Raw genomic sequence first — 16,265 nt, 5'->3', positions numbered from 1 at the left:
TTTTTCTTAACTGCCACTATGGATTAACCCTCATTCTCCTTTTCACTTGCTCCTTGTTTCACTCTTGCTTTTTTTGTCTCAAGGCTTCTGCTCTATCCTGTACACCCACTTTCCTAAAGAGAACAGTGTCTGTTTGTAACAGTTTTGGGCAGTTCTTGTGCGAGACAGTGTCATAGGTCACTGGTGATAGACTTTGTGGCATAGCATTGAGCTGGCATTGTTTCCCTGATCTAGTCAGCTGTGGCTAAGGTCACAAGGTCATATGACCTGAAATACCATGAACCACATATAAGGAGCTGCCCAAGCTACTTTCCTGAAGAAAGGGTGTGGGCACTGCAAGTGCTGCTCAGAGTGTTGGAGCTAATGTTTTACTTTTATGCTAAAATATACATTAAAACATTACTTCCATAGTTAAGTTGGGATTTAAATATTACTTATGAGAATAACATTTTCATTTTGTACTAAAAATCATGGCCTTAAGTTAACTGGACTTCTTTTTTTTTTTTTTTGCAGTATTTTGACTTTTTTTATTATTATTTTTAAAATTAATTAATTAATTTATTTTTGGCTGTGTTGGGTCTTCATTTCTGTGCGAGGGCTTTCTCTAGTTGCGGCAAGCAGGGGCCACTCTTCATCATGGTGCTTGGGCCTCTCACTGTCGCGGCCTCTCTTGTTGCGGAGCACAAGCTCCAGACGTGCAGGCTCAGTAGTTGTGGCTCATGGGCCCAGGTGCTCCACGGCATGTGGGATCTTCCCAGACCAGGGCTCGAACCTGTGTCCCCTGCATTGGCAGGCAGATTCTCAACGACTGCACCACCAGGGAAGCCCCTGGAATTCTTTTTTCTTACAAAAGAATAGACTAATATATAAGGATGGTATTAACTAAGAAAAGTGATTATGCTGCTTATATCTTCTTTACAGACTTCTCTCTAATAAAATGAAATTTTATAAAACATTTTAGTCTTTTGGACATAGATGGAAATTAACTTTTAGTTTAGTAAACTTTAAAATATTTTTGTATATGAAGACATAGGAGTGTTTTTATTAGCAGAACTGTTCAGGAGTATTAGTCTTCATGTGCTTCACACGATGTTTTGATTATAGATTATTGCTTAATTTTAAGCAATAAATTAAAATTTAATTTGTTAAATTAAACATTTAATTTAAGTTCACTTCTTTGCGTTCAACTCCAGATCTTAAACATGTCAGAATCATGAACTTCTTTTTTTCGCCTTTGTTTACTACAATCTTTTGACAGTAAGTTTTAAGAATCTTATTTATTTTTACCACCTAGCTAGGTATGTATTCAGGATAAAAAATTTTTTTTCATGTGTATGTGGGCCTTTAAAATGTATGAAAATTTTCAAGTATTCTAATTCAGTAATTATGTTTAGAAGTTACATATTTCATCCCGTTATGGGTGAGTAAACTGAGTTTCTAAGAGTTACTTGCTGAAGTTCATATAGCCATTATGCAGCAGTGTTAAGATAAAACAGAATTTCTTTCTCTAAATTTAGTATTCTGTGCTTTTGATTCGTAAAAAAGTAGAAAATACAGTTCCTGTTTTTCAGAAACTTGCTTGTAGGTAGAAAAATTAAAATCAAATCCAGGTTGATGAAGCATAGATGAAAGCACTGGACTAGGAGTTATGAGACCTGACTTCACTCTTCACCCCTCTAGCTGCATGGTCATGAACAAACTTTAGTTATCTTTTTTTCCAGCTTTGAGATATAATTGACGTATAACATGTACATTTAAGATGTATAATGTGATAATTCGGTACATGTATATACTGTGAAATGATTACCACAAGGAGGTTAGTAACACATATTTCACTTTACATAATTACCATTTTTGTTGTTGAGGTCATGGTGGTTTAGTATCTTTTTACAGTGAAAGTTTGGACTGGATCTGTGTGAATTCTCTTCCAGCTCTATAATGCTGCGATTCTATGAAGCTGTGATAGTTTCTTTTGTGAATGCTTTTATTTTTTATGGTTATGTAAGCGTGAGAGGTCAGGATTGTTTGTGTTTAAGATAAACACTTTTTATATATATTATTGTTGTTAAATATTATTAATTTTAGCCCTAATATTAGCCCTAATTTTCTATACTTTTATTGTAAAAAGTATTACACTACTGTATAGGGGCAACTAAGTTGAATAACTTTGGTCAAATTATTATAAAGGAAGGGAGAGAAAAGAAAAAGAAAAATGTCTAGGTACATTTTGATATCTTTATTTCCAGTATTTAATTTTTCCTGAATTGACTTATATGCAGTCTTACCTTTAGGAAGGAAGTTCATCTTAGAAATTTGTTGCCATTCAAACTGCTTTGAAGTCTAAGGGCTCTTTGGAAGTTTATTTATGTTTTAACCATTTTTATTCTGTTCACTTTGACCAGACATTTCCATTTTAAACTTTGGGGAAACTTTAATGTTTCTGTTTAATCTTTTTATTCTTTGAGATCTTAATTCATTTAAATGCATGTTGTATAAGAAAGCAAGAAAGAAATAGCTATGAAGTTGTTTTTGCCTTGAACGTAAAATCCCTATGATTGTATCCTCAATTAGAAGAAAGTAGTTCTACATTTAATTTCTTTTGCTTTTTATCCCCATTTCACTCTTTGCAGAAAGCCTTTTCTTTCTTTGAGCAGAAGCTTCTGACTTCATTTATATACATGAATACAGGAGTTGAATTTAATTATCACCCCAAGAATCATCTCTATCTTAGCTCTTTTTAGTAACATTGTTTGCTTATGAACTGCCTCAGAGTTTTTCAGAAAGAAATTTTTAAGAGCTTATTATCCCTTACATAGAATATTTAAATTTTTTAAACTTCAACATTATATAAGAAAATGAGTTTTTAAACTTTCAAATCTTATAAGTTTTTAACACTTTTAATCATATGTTTTCAAAAATATAACAGCTTTATTGAGGTATAATTCACGTACCTACATATAAGTTTTTTAATCTTTTTAATTTTTTGCACTTTTTATCATTTCACTTTTTAATTTTTTTAATTTTTTTTTTTTTTTTGCGGTACGCGGGCCTCTCCCGTTGCGTAGCACAGGCTCCGGACGCGCAGGCTCAGTGGCCATGGCTCACGGGCCCAGCCGCTCCGCGGCATGTGGGATCTTCCCAGACCGGGGCACGAACCCATGTCCTCTGCATCGGCAAGCGGACTCTCAACCACTGCGCCACCAGGGAAGTCCTCACTTTTTAATTTTTTAAGTCACACACGTATTAACTTTTCAATTTGAAGTGTTTTTTTAAATTTAATTTTATTTATTGTACAGCAGCAGGTCCTTATTAATTATCCATTTTATACACATCAGTGTATACATGTCAATCTCAATCTTCCAATACATCACACCACCACCCCACCCCCTGCCACTTTCCCCCCTTGGTGTCCATACGTTTGTTCTCTACATCTGTGTCTCAACTTCTGCCCTGCAAACCAGTTTATCTGTACCATTTTCTAGGTTTCACATATGTGCGTTAATATGTGATATTTGTTTTTCTCTTTCTGACTTACTTCACTCTGTATGACAGTCCTTAGATCCATCCACATCTCAACAAATGACCCAATTTCGTTCCTTTTTATGGCTGAGTAATATCCCATTGTATATATGTACCACGTCTTCTTTATCCATTCATCTGTCGATGGGCATTTAGGTTGCTTCCATGACCTGGCTATTGTAAATAGTGTTCCAATGAACATTGGGGTGTATGTGTCTTTTTGAATTATGGTTTTCTCTGGGTATATGCCCAGTAGTGGGATTGCTGGGTCGTATGGTAGTTCTGTTTTTAGTTTTTAAGGAACCTCCATACTGTTCTCCATAGTGGCTGTGTCAATTTACATTCCCACCAACAGTGCAAGAGGGTTCCCTTTTCTCCACACCCTCTCCAGCACTTGTTGTTTGTAGATTTTCTGGTGATGCCCATTCTAACTGGTGTGAGGTGTTACCTCATTGTAGTTTTGATTTTCATTTCTCTGATAATTAGTGACGTTGAGCAGCTTTTGATGTGCTTCTTGGCCATCTGTATGTCTTCTTTGGAGAAATGTCTATTTAACTCTTCTGCCCATTTTTGGATTGGGTTGTTGGTTTTTTTAATATTGAGCTGCATGAAATGTTTATATATTTTGGAGATTAATCCTTTGTTGATTCATTAGCAAATATTTTCTCAAATTCTGAGGGTTGTCTTTTCATCTTGTTTATGGTTTCCTTTGCTGTGCAAAAGCTTTTAAGTTTCATTAGGTCCCATTTGTTTATTTTTGTTTTTATTTCCATTATTCTAGGAGGTGGATCAAAAAAGATCTTGCTGTGATTTATGTCAGAGTGTTCTTCCTAATTTTTCCTCTAAGAGTTTTATAGTGTCTGGCCTTACATTTAGGTCATTAATCCATTTTGAGTTTATTTTTGTGTATGATGTTAGGGAGTGTTCTAATTTCATTCTTTTACATGTAGCTGTCCAGTTTTCCCAGCACCACTTATTGAAGAGACTGTCTTTTCTCCATTGTATATCCTTGCCTACTTTGCCATAGACTAGTTGATCATAGTTGCGTGGTTTTATCTCTGGGCTTTCTATCTTGTTCCATTGATCTATATTTCTGTTTTTGTGCCAGTACCATATTGTCTTGATGACTGTAGCTTTGTAGTGTAGTCTGAAGTCAGGGAGTCTGATTCCTCCAGCTCTGCTTTTTTCCCTCAAGACTGCTTTGGCTATTTGGGGTCTTTTGTGTCTCCATACAAATTTTAAGATTTTTTTGTTCTAGTCCTGTAAAAAATGCCATTGATAATTTGATAGGGATTGCATTGAATCTGTAGATTGCTTTGGATAGTATAGTCATTTTCACAATATTGATTCTTCCAATGCAACAACATAGTATATCTCTCCATCTGTTGGTATCATCTTTAACTTCTTTCATCAGTGTCTTATAGTTTTCTGCATACAGGTCTTTTGTCTCCCCCTGTAGGAAATATTCCTAGGTATTTTTTTTTTATTCCTAGGTATTTTATTCGTTTTGTTGCAGTGGTAAATGGGAGTGTTTCCTTAATTTCTCTTTCAGACTTTTCATCATTAGTGTATAGGAATGCAAGAGATTTCTGTGCATTAATTTTGTATCCTGCAACTTTACCAAATTCATTGATTAGCTCTAGTAGTTTTCTGGTGACATCTTTAGGATTCTTCATGTATAGTATCATGTCATCTGCAAACAGTGACAGTTTTACTTCTCCTTTTCCAATTTGTGTTCCTGTTATTTCTTTTTCTTCTCTGATTGCCATGGCTAGGACTTCCAAAACTATGTTGAATACTAGTGGTGAGAGTGGACATCCTTGTCTTGTTCCTGATCTTAGAAGAAATGCTTTTAGTTTTTCACCATCGAGAATGATGTTTGCTGTGGGTTTGTCGTATATGGCCTTTATTATGTTGAGGTAGGTTCCCTCTATGCCCACTTTCTGGAGAGGTTTTATCATAAATGGGTGTTGAATTTTGTCAAAAGCTTTTTCTGCATCTATTGAGATGATCATGTGGTTTTTATTCTTCAGTTTGTTAGTATGGTGTATCACATTGATTGATTTGCATATATTGAAGAATCCTTGCATCCCTGGGATAAATCCACTTGATCATGGTGTATGATCCTTTCAATGTGTTGTTGGATTCTGTTTGCTAGTATTTTGTTGAGGAGTTTTGCATCTATATTCATCAGTGATACTGATTTGTAATTTTCTTTTTTTGTAGTATCTTTGTCTGGTTTTGGTATGAGGGTGATGGTGGCCTCATAGAATGAGTTTGGGAGTGTTCCTTCCTCTGCAGTTTTTTGGAAGAGTTTGAGAAGGATGGGTGTTAGCTCTTCTCTAAATGTTTGATAGAATTCACCTGTGAAGCCATCTGGTCCTGGACTTTTGTTTGTTGGAAGATTTTTAATCACAGTTTCAATTTCATTACTTGTGATTGGTCTGTTCATATTTTCTAGTTCTTCCTGGTTCAGTCTTGGAGGGTTATACCTTTCTAAGAATTTGTCCATTTCTTCCAGGTTGTCCATTTTGTTGGCATAGAGTTGCTTGTAATAGTCTCTTACGATGCTTTTATTTCTGTGGTGTCTGTTGTAACTTATCCTTTTTCATTTCTAATTTTATTGATTTGAGTCCTCTCCCTCTTTTTCTTGATGAGTCTGGCTCATGGTTTATCAATTTTGTTTATCTTCTCAAAGAACCAGCTTTTAGTTTTATTGATCTTTGCTATTGTTTTCTTTGTTTCTATTTAATTTATTTCTGCTCTGATCTTTATGATTTCTTTCCTTCAGCTCAGTTTGGGTTTTGTTTGTTCTTCTTTCTCTAGTCCCTTAGGTGTAAGGTTAGATTGTTTATTTGATATTTTTCTTGTTTCTTTTTCTTTTTATTTATTTATTTATTTTTTTGTGGTACGCGGGCCTCTGACTGTTGTGGCCTCTCCCGTTGTGGAGCACAGGCTCTGGACGTGCCAGCTCAGCGGACATGGCTCATGGGCCCAGCCGCTCCGAGGCATGTGGGATCTTCCTGGAGTGGGGCATGAACCCGTGTCCCCTGCATCGGCAGGCGGACTCTCAACCACTGTGCCACCAGGGAAGCCCTGTTTTTCTTGTTTCTTGAGGTAGGCTTGTATAGCTGTAAACTTCCCTTTTAGAACTGCTTTTGCTGCATCCCATAGGTTTTGGATCATCGTGTTCTTATTGTCATTTGTCTCTAGGTATTTTTTTATTTTCTCTTTGATTTCTTCAGTGATCTCTTGGTTATTTAGTAACGTATTGTTTAGCCTCCATGTGTTTGTGTTTTTTACATTTTTTCCCCTGTAATTGATTTCTAATCTCATAGCATTGTGGTTAGAAAAGATGCTTGATATGATTTCAGTTTTCTTAAATTTACTGAGGCTTGGTTTGTGACCCATCATGTGATCTATCCTAGAGAATGTTCCGTGCACACTTGAGAAGAAAGTGTAATCTGCTGTTTTTGGATGCAATGTCCTATAAATATCAATTAAATCTATGTGGTCTATTGTGCCATTTAAAGCTTGTGTTTCCTTTTTAATTTTCTGTTTGGATGATCTGTCCATTGGTGTAAGTGAGGTGTTAAAGTCCCCCACTATTATTGTGTTGCTGTCGATTTCCTCTTTTATAGCCGTTAGCAGTTGCCTTATGTATTGGGGTGCTCCTGTGTTGGGTGCATATATATTAATAATTGTTATATCTTCTTCTTGGAGTGATCCCTTGATCATTATGTAGTGTCCTTTCTTGTCTCTTGTAACACTCTTTATTTTAAAGTCTATTTTATCTCATAGAGTATTGGTGCTCCACTTTCTTTTGATTTCCATTTGCAAGGAATATCTTTTTCCATCCCCTCACTTTCAGTCTGTATGTGTCCCTAGGTCTGAAGTGGGTCTCTTGTAGACAGCATATATATGGGTGTTGTTTTTGTATCCATTCAACAAGCCTGTGTCTTTTGGTTGGAGCATTTAATCCATTCATGTTTAAGGTAATTATCAATATGTATGTTCCTATTACCATTTTCTTAATTGTTTTGGGTTTGTTTTTGTAGGTCCTTTTCTTTTGTGTTTCCCACTTAGAGAAGTTCCTTTAGCATTTGTTGTAGAGCTGGTTTGGTGGTGCTGAATTCTCTTAGCTTTTGCTTGTCTGTAAAGCTTTTGATTTCTCCATCGAATCTGAATGAGATCCTTGCTGGGTAGAGTAATCTTGGCTGTAGGTTCTTCCCTTTCATCACTTTAAGTATATCATGCCATTCCCTTCTGGCTTGTAGAGTTTCTGCTGAGAAATCAGCTGTTAACCTTATGGGAGTTCCCTTATATGTTATTTGTCATATTTCCCTTGCTGCTTTCAATAATTTTTCTTTGTCTTTAATTTTTGCCAATTTGATTACTGTGTGTCTCGGCGTGTTTCTCCTGTATGGGACTCTGTGCTTCCTGGACTTGGGTGGCTATTTCCTTTCCCATGTTAGGGAAGTTTTCGACTATAATCTCTTCAAATATTTTCTTGGGTCCTTTCTCTCTCTCTTCTCCTTCTGGGACCCCTATAATGCGAATGTTGTTGCATTTAATGTTGTCCCAGAGGTCTCTTAGGCTGTCTTCATTTCTTTTCATTCTTTTTTTTTGCGGTACGCGGGCCTCTCACTGTTGTGGCCTCTCCCGCCGCGGAGCACAGGCTCCGGACGCGCAGGCTCAGCTGCCATGGCTCACGGGCCTAACCGCTCCGAGGCATGTGGGATCTTCCCAGACCGGGACACGAACTCGTGTCCCCTGCATCGGCAGGTGGACTTTCAACCACTGCGCCACCAGGGAAGCCCCTCTTTTCATTCTTTTTTCTTCATTCTGTTCCGCAGCAGTTAATTCCACCATTCTGTCTTCCAGGTCACTTATCCGTTCTTCTGTGTCAGTTATTCTGCTATTGATTCCTTCTAGTGTAGTTTTCATTTCAGTTATTGTATTGTTCATCTCTGTTTGTTTGTTCTTTAATTCGTCTAGGTCTTTGTTAAACATTTCTTGCATCTTCTCTATCTTTGTGTCCATTCTTTTTGGGAGGCCCTGAATCGTCTTCACTGTTGTTATTCTGAATTCCTTTTCTGGAAGGTTGCATATATGCACTTCATTTAGTTGTTCTTCTGGGGTTTTATCTTATTCCTTCATCTGGTACATAGCTCTCTGCCTTTTCATCTTGTCTCTCTTTCTGTGAATGTGGGTTTTGTTCCACAGGCTGCAGGATTGTAGTTCTTCTTGCTTCTGCTGTCTGCTCTCTTCAATTTGAAGTTTTTAATTTAGTTTTTTAACTGAAACTATATAAGTAAGAAAGTTTGAGAAAATGTTGGAAAGTGGAAGGAAGAAATGGTTCATAAAACCTTTTCTCTTGTTTTATGTTTGTGTTTTACATGTGTGTGGTTTTCATCGTATACTTTTGTAGGGTCCTTTTTAGTTTTCAGTTGATATGATATCAAATAATTTTATCTACATTGTTCTATGGGGTGATGACTTAGTTTACTGGCTTTATAATTATCCACCAAACAAGGGAATATATTAGGAAGGAAGGAAGAAGAAAGATAACACCACCAGCATAAGTTGCCAGTGTTCCTAAACGCTGTGAAAACATATAGAGCAACTAAGATAGCAAAACCAGAGAAGCCCTGCTGGTGGAAGTGATGCTGGGCTAGTTTGGGGGCTAGCGTTCAGGGGGCATAGCAGATTTTGTTTCTGCTCTGGGAAAGCCACTGTCCATGTAAGAAGTCCAGCCATTGTGAGACTGTCATGCTGTGGAGAAGCCCATGCTGGCTGTGAGTAGATGATAGGTAGAGAAGCACTGAGGCAACCAGACATGGGAGTGAAGCCTCGTGTTAGCTGAGTGCAGCAGAGTGAGTAATCCCAGGGATACCACGTGGAGCACTTGAACTCTGCCCAAATTCCTGACTCACAGAATTGTGAGGAAGAACAAATCATTTAAAATCACTACATTTTGGGCTGGTTTCTTAGGCAGCAAAAGATAATTGATGCAGCAGCCAAACTGATTTTGACATACAGAGACAGCCATCCTCATAGAATCCAGGGAGTATTGCTCTTATGACCCTTTCTTTAGGAATCTGGTAGACAATGTACTTGAGACAATCAAAATGAGTAGAGAAACAGCAAAGTAAAAAGTAGTGATGAGCATTAGAACTAGGATTAAATGAGGGAGATAAAGTAGTGTGTAATGGCTGTATGTTTTGACAAAGAGATAAAATTCAACTGTAGAACATTGTGGCAGAGTATGTGCAGAACAGTGCTTTTAAACTGTCTTCAGCTGTCATATTTGTGTTTGTAGTATTGGTTTCTTTTGGCTGCATTTTTGGTTTTTGTTGCTGTGCGCAGGCTTTCTCCAGTTGTGGCAAGCGGGGCTGCTCTTCATCATGGTGCATGGGCTTCTCATTGTGGTGGCCTCTCTTGTTGTGGAGCATGGGCTCTAGGCGCTTGGGCTTCAGTAGTTGTGGCACGTATGCTCAGTAGTTGTGGCTTGCGGCCTCTAGAGTGCAGGCTCAGTAGTTGTGGTGCACGGGCTTAGTTGTTCCGCGGCATGTGGGATTTTCCCAGACCAGGGCTCAACCCGTGTCCCCGACATTGGCAGACGGGTTCTTAACCCTCTGCCACCCGGGAAGCCCTGTAGTGTTGGTTTTGAATTCAGGTAATGTTTTGTTTGTATTGTGTAGCACAGCAAATGAATAATTTTAAATACTCTAATTCTGTTATCTGTTATGTCTCTGGAGCCAGGAGTCTCTGTGTGGAAGAAATAATTTATAGATGTAAGTTAGAAGATTAGGTAAACACCCTGTGCTCCTGATTTTTAAGTGCAATTATCAGTATGAACTCATGAGATATTTTAATTTTATCTTAAAATGGTATATACATTGTATGTATATATTTTTATACATATGTGTATGTATAATGTTAATCTGAGACTGTTTTATGTGTATTGTGGAATCAAGCAAATGAATATTTATGTGATATTTTAATTTTGACATTTCCTAACTATGTCTACCAAAAAGTCTCAGAAATGAGAAACCTAGTTCCCAGAATATGGTCTTCAAATGCTGCTGACTTCTAAAAGAAATCAGGGATTCTTTGATAAATCTTTGATCCCAGATCTGGGCATGAAATATGCAAAATGATCCTGGAATATTTTTATACCATATACGAAGGCAAGTATCAATAACTATTAACTAGAGTCATGATAAAAGCCTTCAGGAGCCAACTTGGAGAGGCCCTGGGGTGACCAACTGTATCAGTTTTAGCACTGCAAGTCCCATGTCCCAGGAAACCTCTCAGTGTCAGGCAAATCAGTACAGGTGATCACCCTCAGAAGCTCCGACTGGCCAAAAATGGGACAATGTGAGCATCTATAAGGATAAGAGATACAATGGATTGGCATCTTATATTATGTTTAAATCTATGAGTTCATAATGATATCCAAAACAATGAACTGATTGTTCATCTTTGGTGGCTATTAGGAAAGCATTCCTCAGTTTTGAAAACTGATAAACCAGTGGAAAGAATCTGGTGTTTATTCTTACTATTCTGTATGAACAGTACCACTGGGTAAACTAATATAGATGAGGTAAAGTTTGTTCTCATAGAGATGTTTTATAAGCTAGCAAATAAAGGCAAAATGACATAACTAGAGTATCACCATTTTGTATTCATTATGTTTTAATAGATTTTGACATTGAGTATCAGTGGCTGCTAACAACACAGAGAATCATACATACACTACTACCTAATGAATAAATTTGCCCAGAATATTAAACCTGTATCTGATGAAGCTGCCTACATCCATCTACTAAGGTATAAGGAATGTAGAAGACAGAGGGACTTGTTAAACTAGGGGAAGGCAATCAACTAAAACCAGTCTGTGGGAAACTGTATAGGACAGATGATCCCATATATTCAACAGATTGCAAAGGAAAAAAAAGAGATGCTAAAGGAACCCATTTAGATTTAAAAAGGGCAAAATTAGGACTTCCCTGGTGGCGCAGTGGTTAAGAATCTGCCTGCCAATGCAGGGGACACAGGTTCAATCGCTGGTCTGGGAAGATCCCACATGCCACGGAGCAACTAAGCCTGTGTACCACAACTACTGAGCCTGTGCTGTAGAGCTCACGAGCCACAACTACTGAGCCCTTGTGCCACAGCTACTGAGCCCACATGCCGCCACTACTGAAGCCCATGTGCTGCAACTACTGAAGCCTGCACACCTAGAGCCCACGTTCTGCAGCAAGAGAAGCCACCACAATTAGAAGCCTGCGCACTGCAACAAAGAGTAACCCCTGCTTGCCGCAGCTAGAGAAAGCCTGCACGCAGCAACGAAGACCCAAGGCAGGCAAAAAATAAAGTTAAAAAAATAAAAAGGGCAAAATTAAACTACAGCATTTAGGTATATATACTTCAGTGATAAAGCCATAAATGAAACTAAGGAAGTGATTACCACAAAAGCCAGGATGGTGTCTCTCTTGGTTAGGCTGGGGGAGTAGGAAGGATGGCTGGAGGGTGTCGTGATTGGTAGTGGGTACATGGAGGGCTTCTATAGTGGCAGACATGGTTTTGTTTCCTGATCTGCATGGTAGTTCCAAGTTCATTTAGCTATAATTCCTTCCTTCCTTCCTTCCTCCCTCCCTCCTTCCCTCTCTCCCTCCCTCCCTCCCTCCCTTCCTCCCTTCCTTCCTTCCTTTCTTTTCTTTCTTTCTTTCTTTTTCTTATTTTTGACTGCATTGCATTTTTGTTGCTGCATGTGGGCTTTCTCTAGTTGCGATGAGCAGGGTCTACTCTTCATTATGGTGTGTGGGCTTCTCATTGCGGTGGCTTCTCTTGTTGTGGAGCACGGGCTCTAGAGCACAGGCTCAGTAGTTGTGGCGCACAGGCTTAGTTGCTCCAAGGCATGTGGGATCTTCCCAGACCAGGGCTCTAACCTGTGTCCTTTGCATTGGCAGGCGGATTCTTAACTACTGTGCCACCAGGGAAGCCCTTGCTATAATTTCTGTATGTAATTTTCTGTATTTGTAGTATCTAAATCTATATTTTTAAAGACTTAATTTTTTAGAGCAGTTTAGATTCACTGCAAAATTGAGACGAAGATATAGATTTCCCATATATTCCTTGCCCCACACATGCATAGCCTCCCCCTTAATCAGCATCTGCCACCAGAGTGGCACATTTGTTGCAGTGGATGAACTTACATTGACACATCATTATCAAAGTCCATAGTTCACTCTTGGTGTACATTCTGTGGGTTTTGAAAAATGTATAATGATATATATCCATCATTATAGTATCATATGGAGTATTTTCAGTGCCCTAAACATCCTCTGTACTCTGACTCTTCATGCCCCCAACTCCTGGCAACCGCTGATCTGTTTACTGTCTCCATAGTTGTGTTTTTTCCAGAATGTGATATAGTTGGAATCATATAGTATGTAGCCTTTTCACATTGCCTTTTTCCCTTAGTAAAATGCATTTTAGATTCCTCTGTGTCTTTTCATGGCTTGATAGATCATTTCTTTTTAGTGCTGAATAATATATTTGATAATAAAAGTCTGAAATGAAAAATAAGGAAGAAAAGGAAATTGATTGGAGTGGAAGCAACTATATTAGGAAATGGTGAGAGTTGCTGCCTTACAGATTATATAAGACGTGTTGACTGAGGTTTTTTTTAATATATATAAATTTATTTATTTAGTTTTGGCTGTGTTGGGTCTTAGTTGCAGCGAGTGGGGGCTTCTCATTGTTGCAGTGCGCGGGCTCTAAGCGCGCGGGCTTCAGTAGTTATGGCATGCAGGCTCAGTAGTTGTGGCGCATGGGCTTAGTTGCTCCACAGTCTGTGGGATCTTCCCAGACCAGGGATTGAACCTGTGTCTCCTGCATTGGCAGGCAGATTCTTATCCACTGTGCCACCAGGGAAGCCCGACTGAGGATTTTATTAAATGCTATTCTAAGATGATTTAACATGATCTGTTAGTAGAGAGCCACTGAGGTTTATGAAAAAGTGGGTCGAGTGCTGAAAACTGTTTCTAAGAAGGTAAATCTGGCAAGATGGATTTCAGTAAGAGACTGGAAAGCTAGCCAGGAGACCACAGTGTTAAGGTGAAGGTGATAAATATTTGAATTAGGGTGATGCTTGTAGGAATAGAGGTAAAATAGCCATTGTGTTATGCAACAGAAGAATAATCAGTAAGACTTGGTGACAGATTAAGTATGGTTAAACAGAAAAGCATTAGAAATAAGCTCGAAGCTTTCATGTTTGAGGGCATATCCTTTATTGGGTAGGTACTGGGAATTCTGGAAGTACAGTTCTTGGTGATTAGATCTGTTATTTCTCCTCATGATGTATTTAGAATCCAAGAGGAATGATTGCTTGGGATTCTACATTCCAAATGGTACATCTAAAAATATAATTCTAACAAGCAAGAAACTGATAACAGTGGTTGTTTTTGGTGAGTGCACAGTTGAGACATAAAAATATGAGGATGACTTTTTATCTTCTAATCCTTTGAATTTTGAATCGTATGCTTCTATTACCTGTTCAGAAAATAAATACAATTTAATTAAAGATTAAGATGCCTAAGTCTTCCAGTTTACAGGGAGAAATTCTTATTTGACATTCTTTTATTATTTTAAGTACTTCAGACTACAGTTACTCAGAAAAGCAGTCAGTAAAAAGTAAACATGTTTAATACTTGGCTGCCTTTGATATACATATGTTTGTAAGTGTGTATTTGATTATATGTTTGTGTATGTTGTGTGTGCATGAGTGTGGCTGTGTGTGGCTCTGAGGTGTATGTGTACTTCATTCAGAAAAAATGTTTATAGTTGAAGCCTCAGGGACCCTGTCTTCCTAGGGCTTTTAATTCTTATGCTACCAGTTAGGATTTTCCTCCTTACATGGGAGATGTTCTTGCTTCTCAACCAGCTTCAGGGCCATTCAAAGATGGTGGTGATGCAGCAGCATAGACTGTCTCTCTTTTCTTTATTATCACCACTGAAGCTGAAGGTCACTATATATGCGTTACTCCATCAGTCTCCCTTTTCATTCTCCCCAGGCAATTGCCCTGGATTGCCTCTGTAATAAAGTATCTTGAAATACACACATCTTTATTTCATGTCTTAGTCTTTTGGGTAGGTTAAGACCCACTATTGAATCTGGTAACAAAAAAGGGAATAGAGGTGACATATAAATGATAGGGTTTTTTGGTTTGTTTTAATAACTTTATATTTTACAATTTGTTATTAATGATAAAAAAATTAGGAAATATCAGTAAGGGCATGCTTATTCTCTAAGATCTAGTGAAACTGGGCATTTTAAGTCTGTTCCTCTAGGGACTTAGGAAGGAGAAACTAGGGCTGGAAACAATAGGAAACAGTAGTAGGAAGCTAAGCAGCCCTAGCACAGTGGTTGTCAACCTTGGCCACACACAGGGACTGCATGAGGATATTAAAAGAAATACTGATTCTGCTTTAATTGGTCAGGGCTCTGTCTTGCTTGGGCATTGGAACTCTTCGAACTTACACACTTGAATTTTTTTTTCTTTATTTTTTTGGCTGCGTCGGGTCTTAGTTGCGGCATGCGGGATCTTTAGTTTCATCGCGCAGGCTTCTCTCTAGTTGTGGTGCTCGGGCTTCTCTCTGTAGTTGTGGTGTGCGGGTTTTCTCTATCTAGTTGTGGCACGCGGGCTTAGTTTCCCCATGGCATGTGGGATCTTAGTTCCCTGACGAGGGATCCAACTGGCGTCCCCTGTATTGAAAGACGGATTCTGTACCATTGGACCACCAGGGTAGTCCCCCTACACACTTGAATTTAATATGAAGTCAAGACTGAGAGCCACTGGCCTAGAGAAAATTGGTCTACAACTGAGGAGAAAAGTGCTTAGGTTTCATAGCACCTCAATCCCAAATTCTCTTTGGGATCAATTGGAGCTTATTGTAAAATGCTGCTTTTTAAGACTTGTGATCATTTAGATTTCTGATTGGTGGAAAACAAAAAATACATGAGTGAATTTTTAGCATCTGGAAAGAAGAGACAGATTCACATAGTAATAAAACTTCGTGGATTGACTTTACTTATTTAACATTGCACAGGTTGCCTGTGATTTGCTTCGGAGAATCATTCGCATCTTGTATCTCAGTAAGAGACTCCAGGGACAACTGCAGGGGGGCAGTAGAGAGATAACAAAAGCTGCTCAGAGTCTCAGTGAGCTTGGTAAGTCCTTTTGTTTATTGATTCACTGGTTGAAGGAAATTTGGTTGTTTCAAGTTTTTGGTGATTATAAATTGAGCTACTTTAACATTTGTATACAGATCTTATGTGAACTTAAGTTTTCATTTCCCTAGGAGAAATGTCCAGGAGCAATGCTGTTTTTTAGGTGACAAGTCTCATGTTGGCATGGTGCCTAGAAGATCTGCTGAATTCATTTCTTCATTCGTCATTCTTTTCTTAAACATTTAGAGCAGCCTCTTGACATTCAAGGGTGTGGCAGTCACAACTTTGAGTACTGACAAGTTGCAAGGTCCATGATGAAGCAGTTCATAATTTTTCAGGCAAAATTTTGAATACCTACCAAGTGCTTAAAGAACTACCGAACACCTGCATTTTAATGAGGCTTTGCGGTTTTCTTCTTTTCATTGGGTACCCAGTAATTTTTCTGAAGTGGATGTGTTTAGTGGAATTTGTACCTTTTTAGGTTCAGAAGGTCTTTGATTATATC

General features: G+C 38.2%; 1 protein-coding gene across 8 annotated transcripts in view; it reads left to right on the top strand.

Moving 5' to 3' along the window:
- The window catches only part of COG5 (component of oligomeric golgi complex 5), a gene marked incomplete at its 5' end in the record, with an annotated part of 277,186 nt that overhangs the window by 22,536 nt on the left and 238,385 nt on the right, over window positions 1–16,265 (top strand). For 7 of the 8 annotated variants that reach the window (XM_079711626.1, XM_079711625.1, XM_079711622.1 and 4 more), the window contains one exon: window positions 15,640–15,760. The exons of the other annotated variant lie outside the window; for it this stretch is intronic. In XM_079711626.1, coding sequence (XP_079567752.1) covers window positions 15,640–15,760 — 121 coding nt within the window. The remainder of the gene's footprint in view (window positions 1–15,639; window positions 15,761–16,265) is intronic. 8 annotated transcript variants of the gene reach the window in all.

This window comes from Hyperoodon ampullatus, assembly GCF_949752795.1.
Source record: "Hyperoodon ampullatus genome assembly, chromosome: 9".
NCBI classification, from domain to species: Eukaryota; Metazoa; Chordata; class Mammalia; order Artiodactyla; family Ziphiidae; genus Hyperoodon; species Hyperoodon ampullatus.
This window is presented reverse-complemented; position numbering and strand designations above follow the sequence as displayed.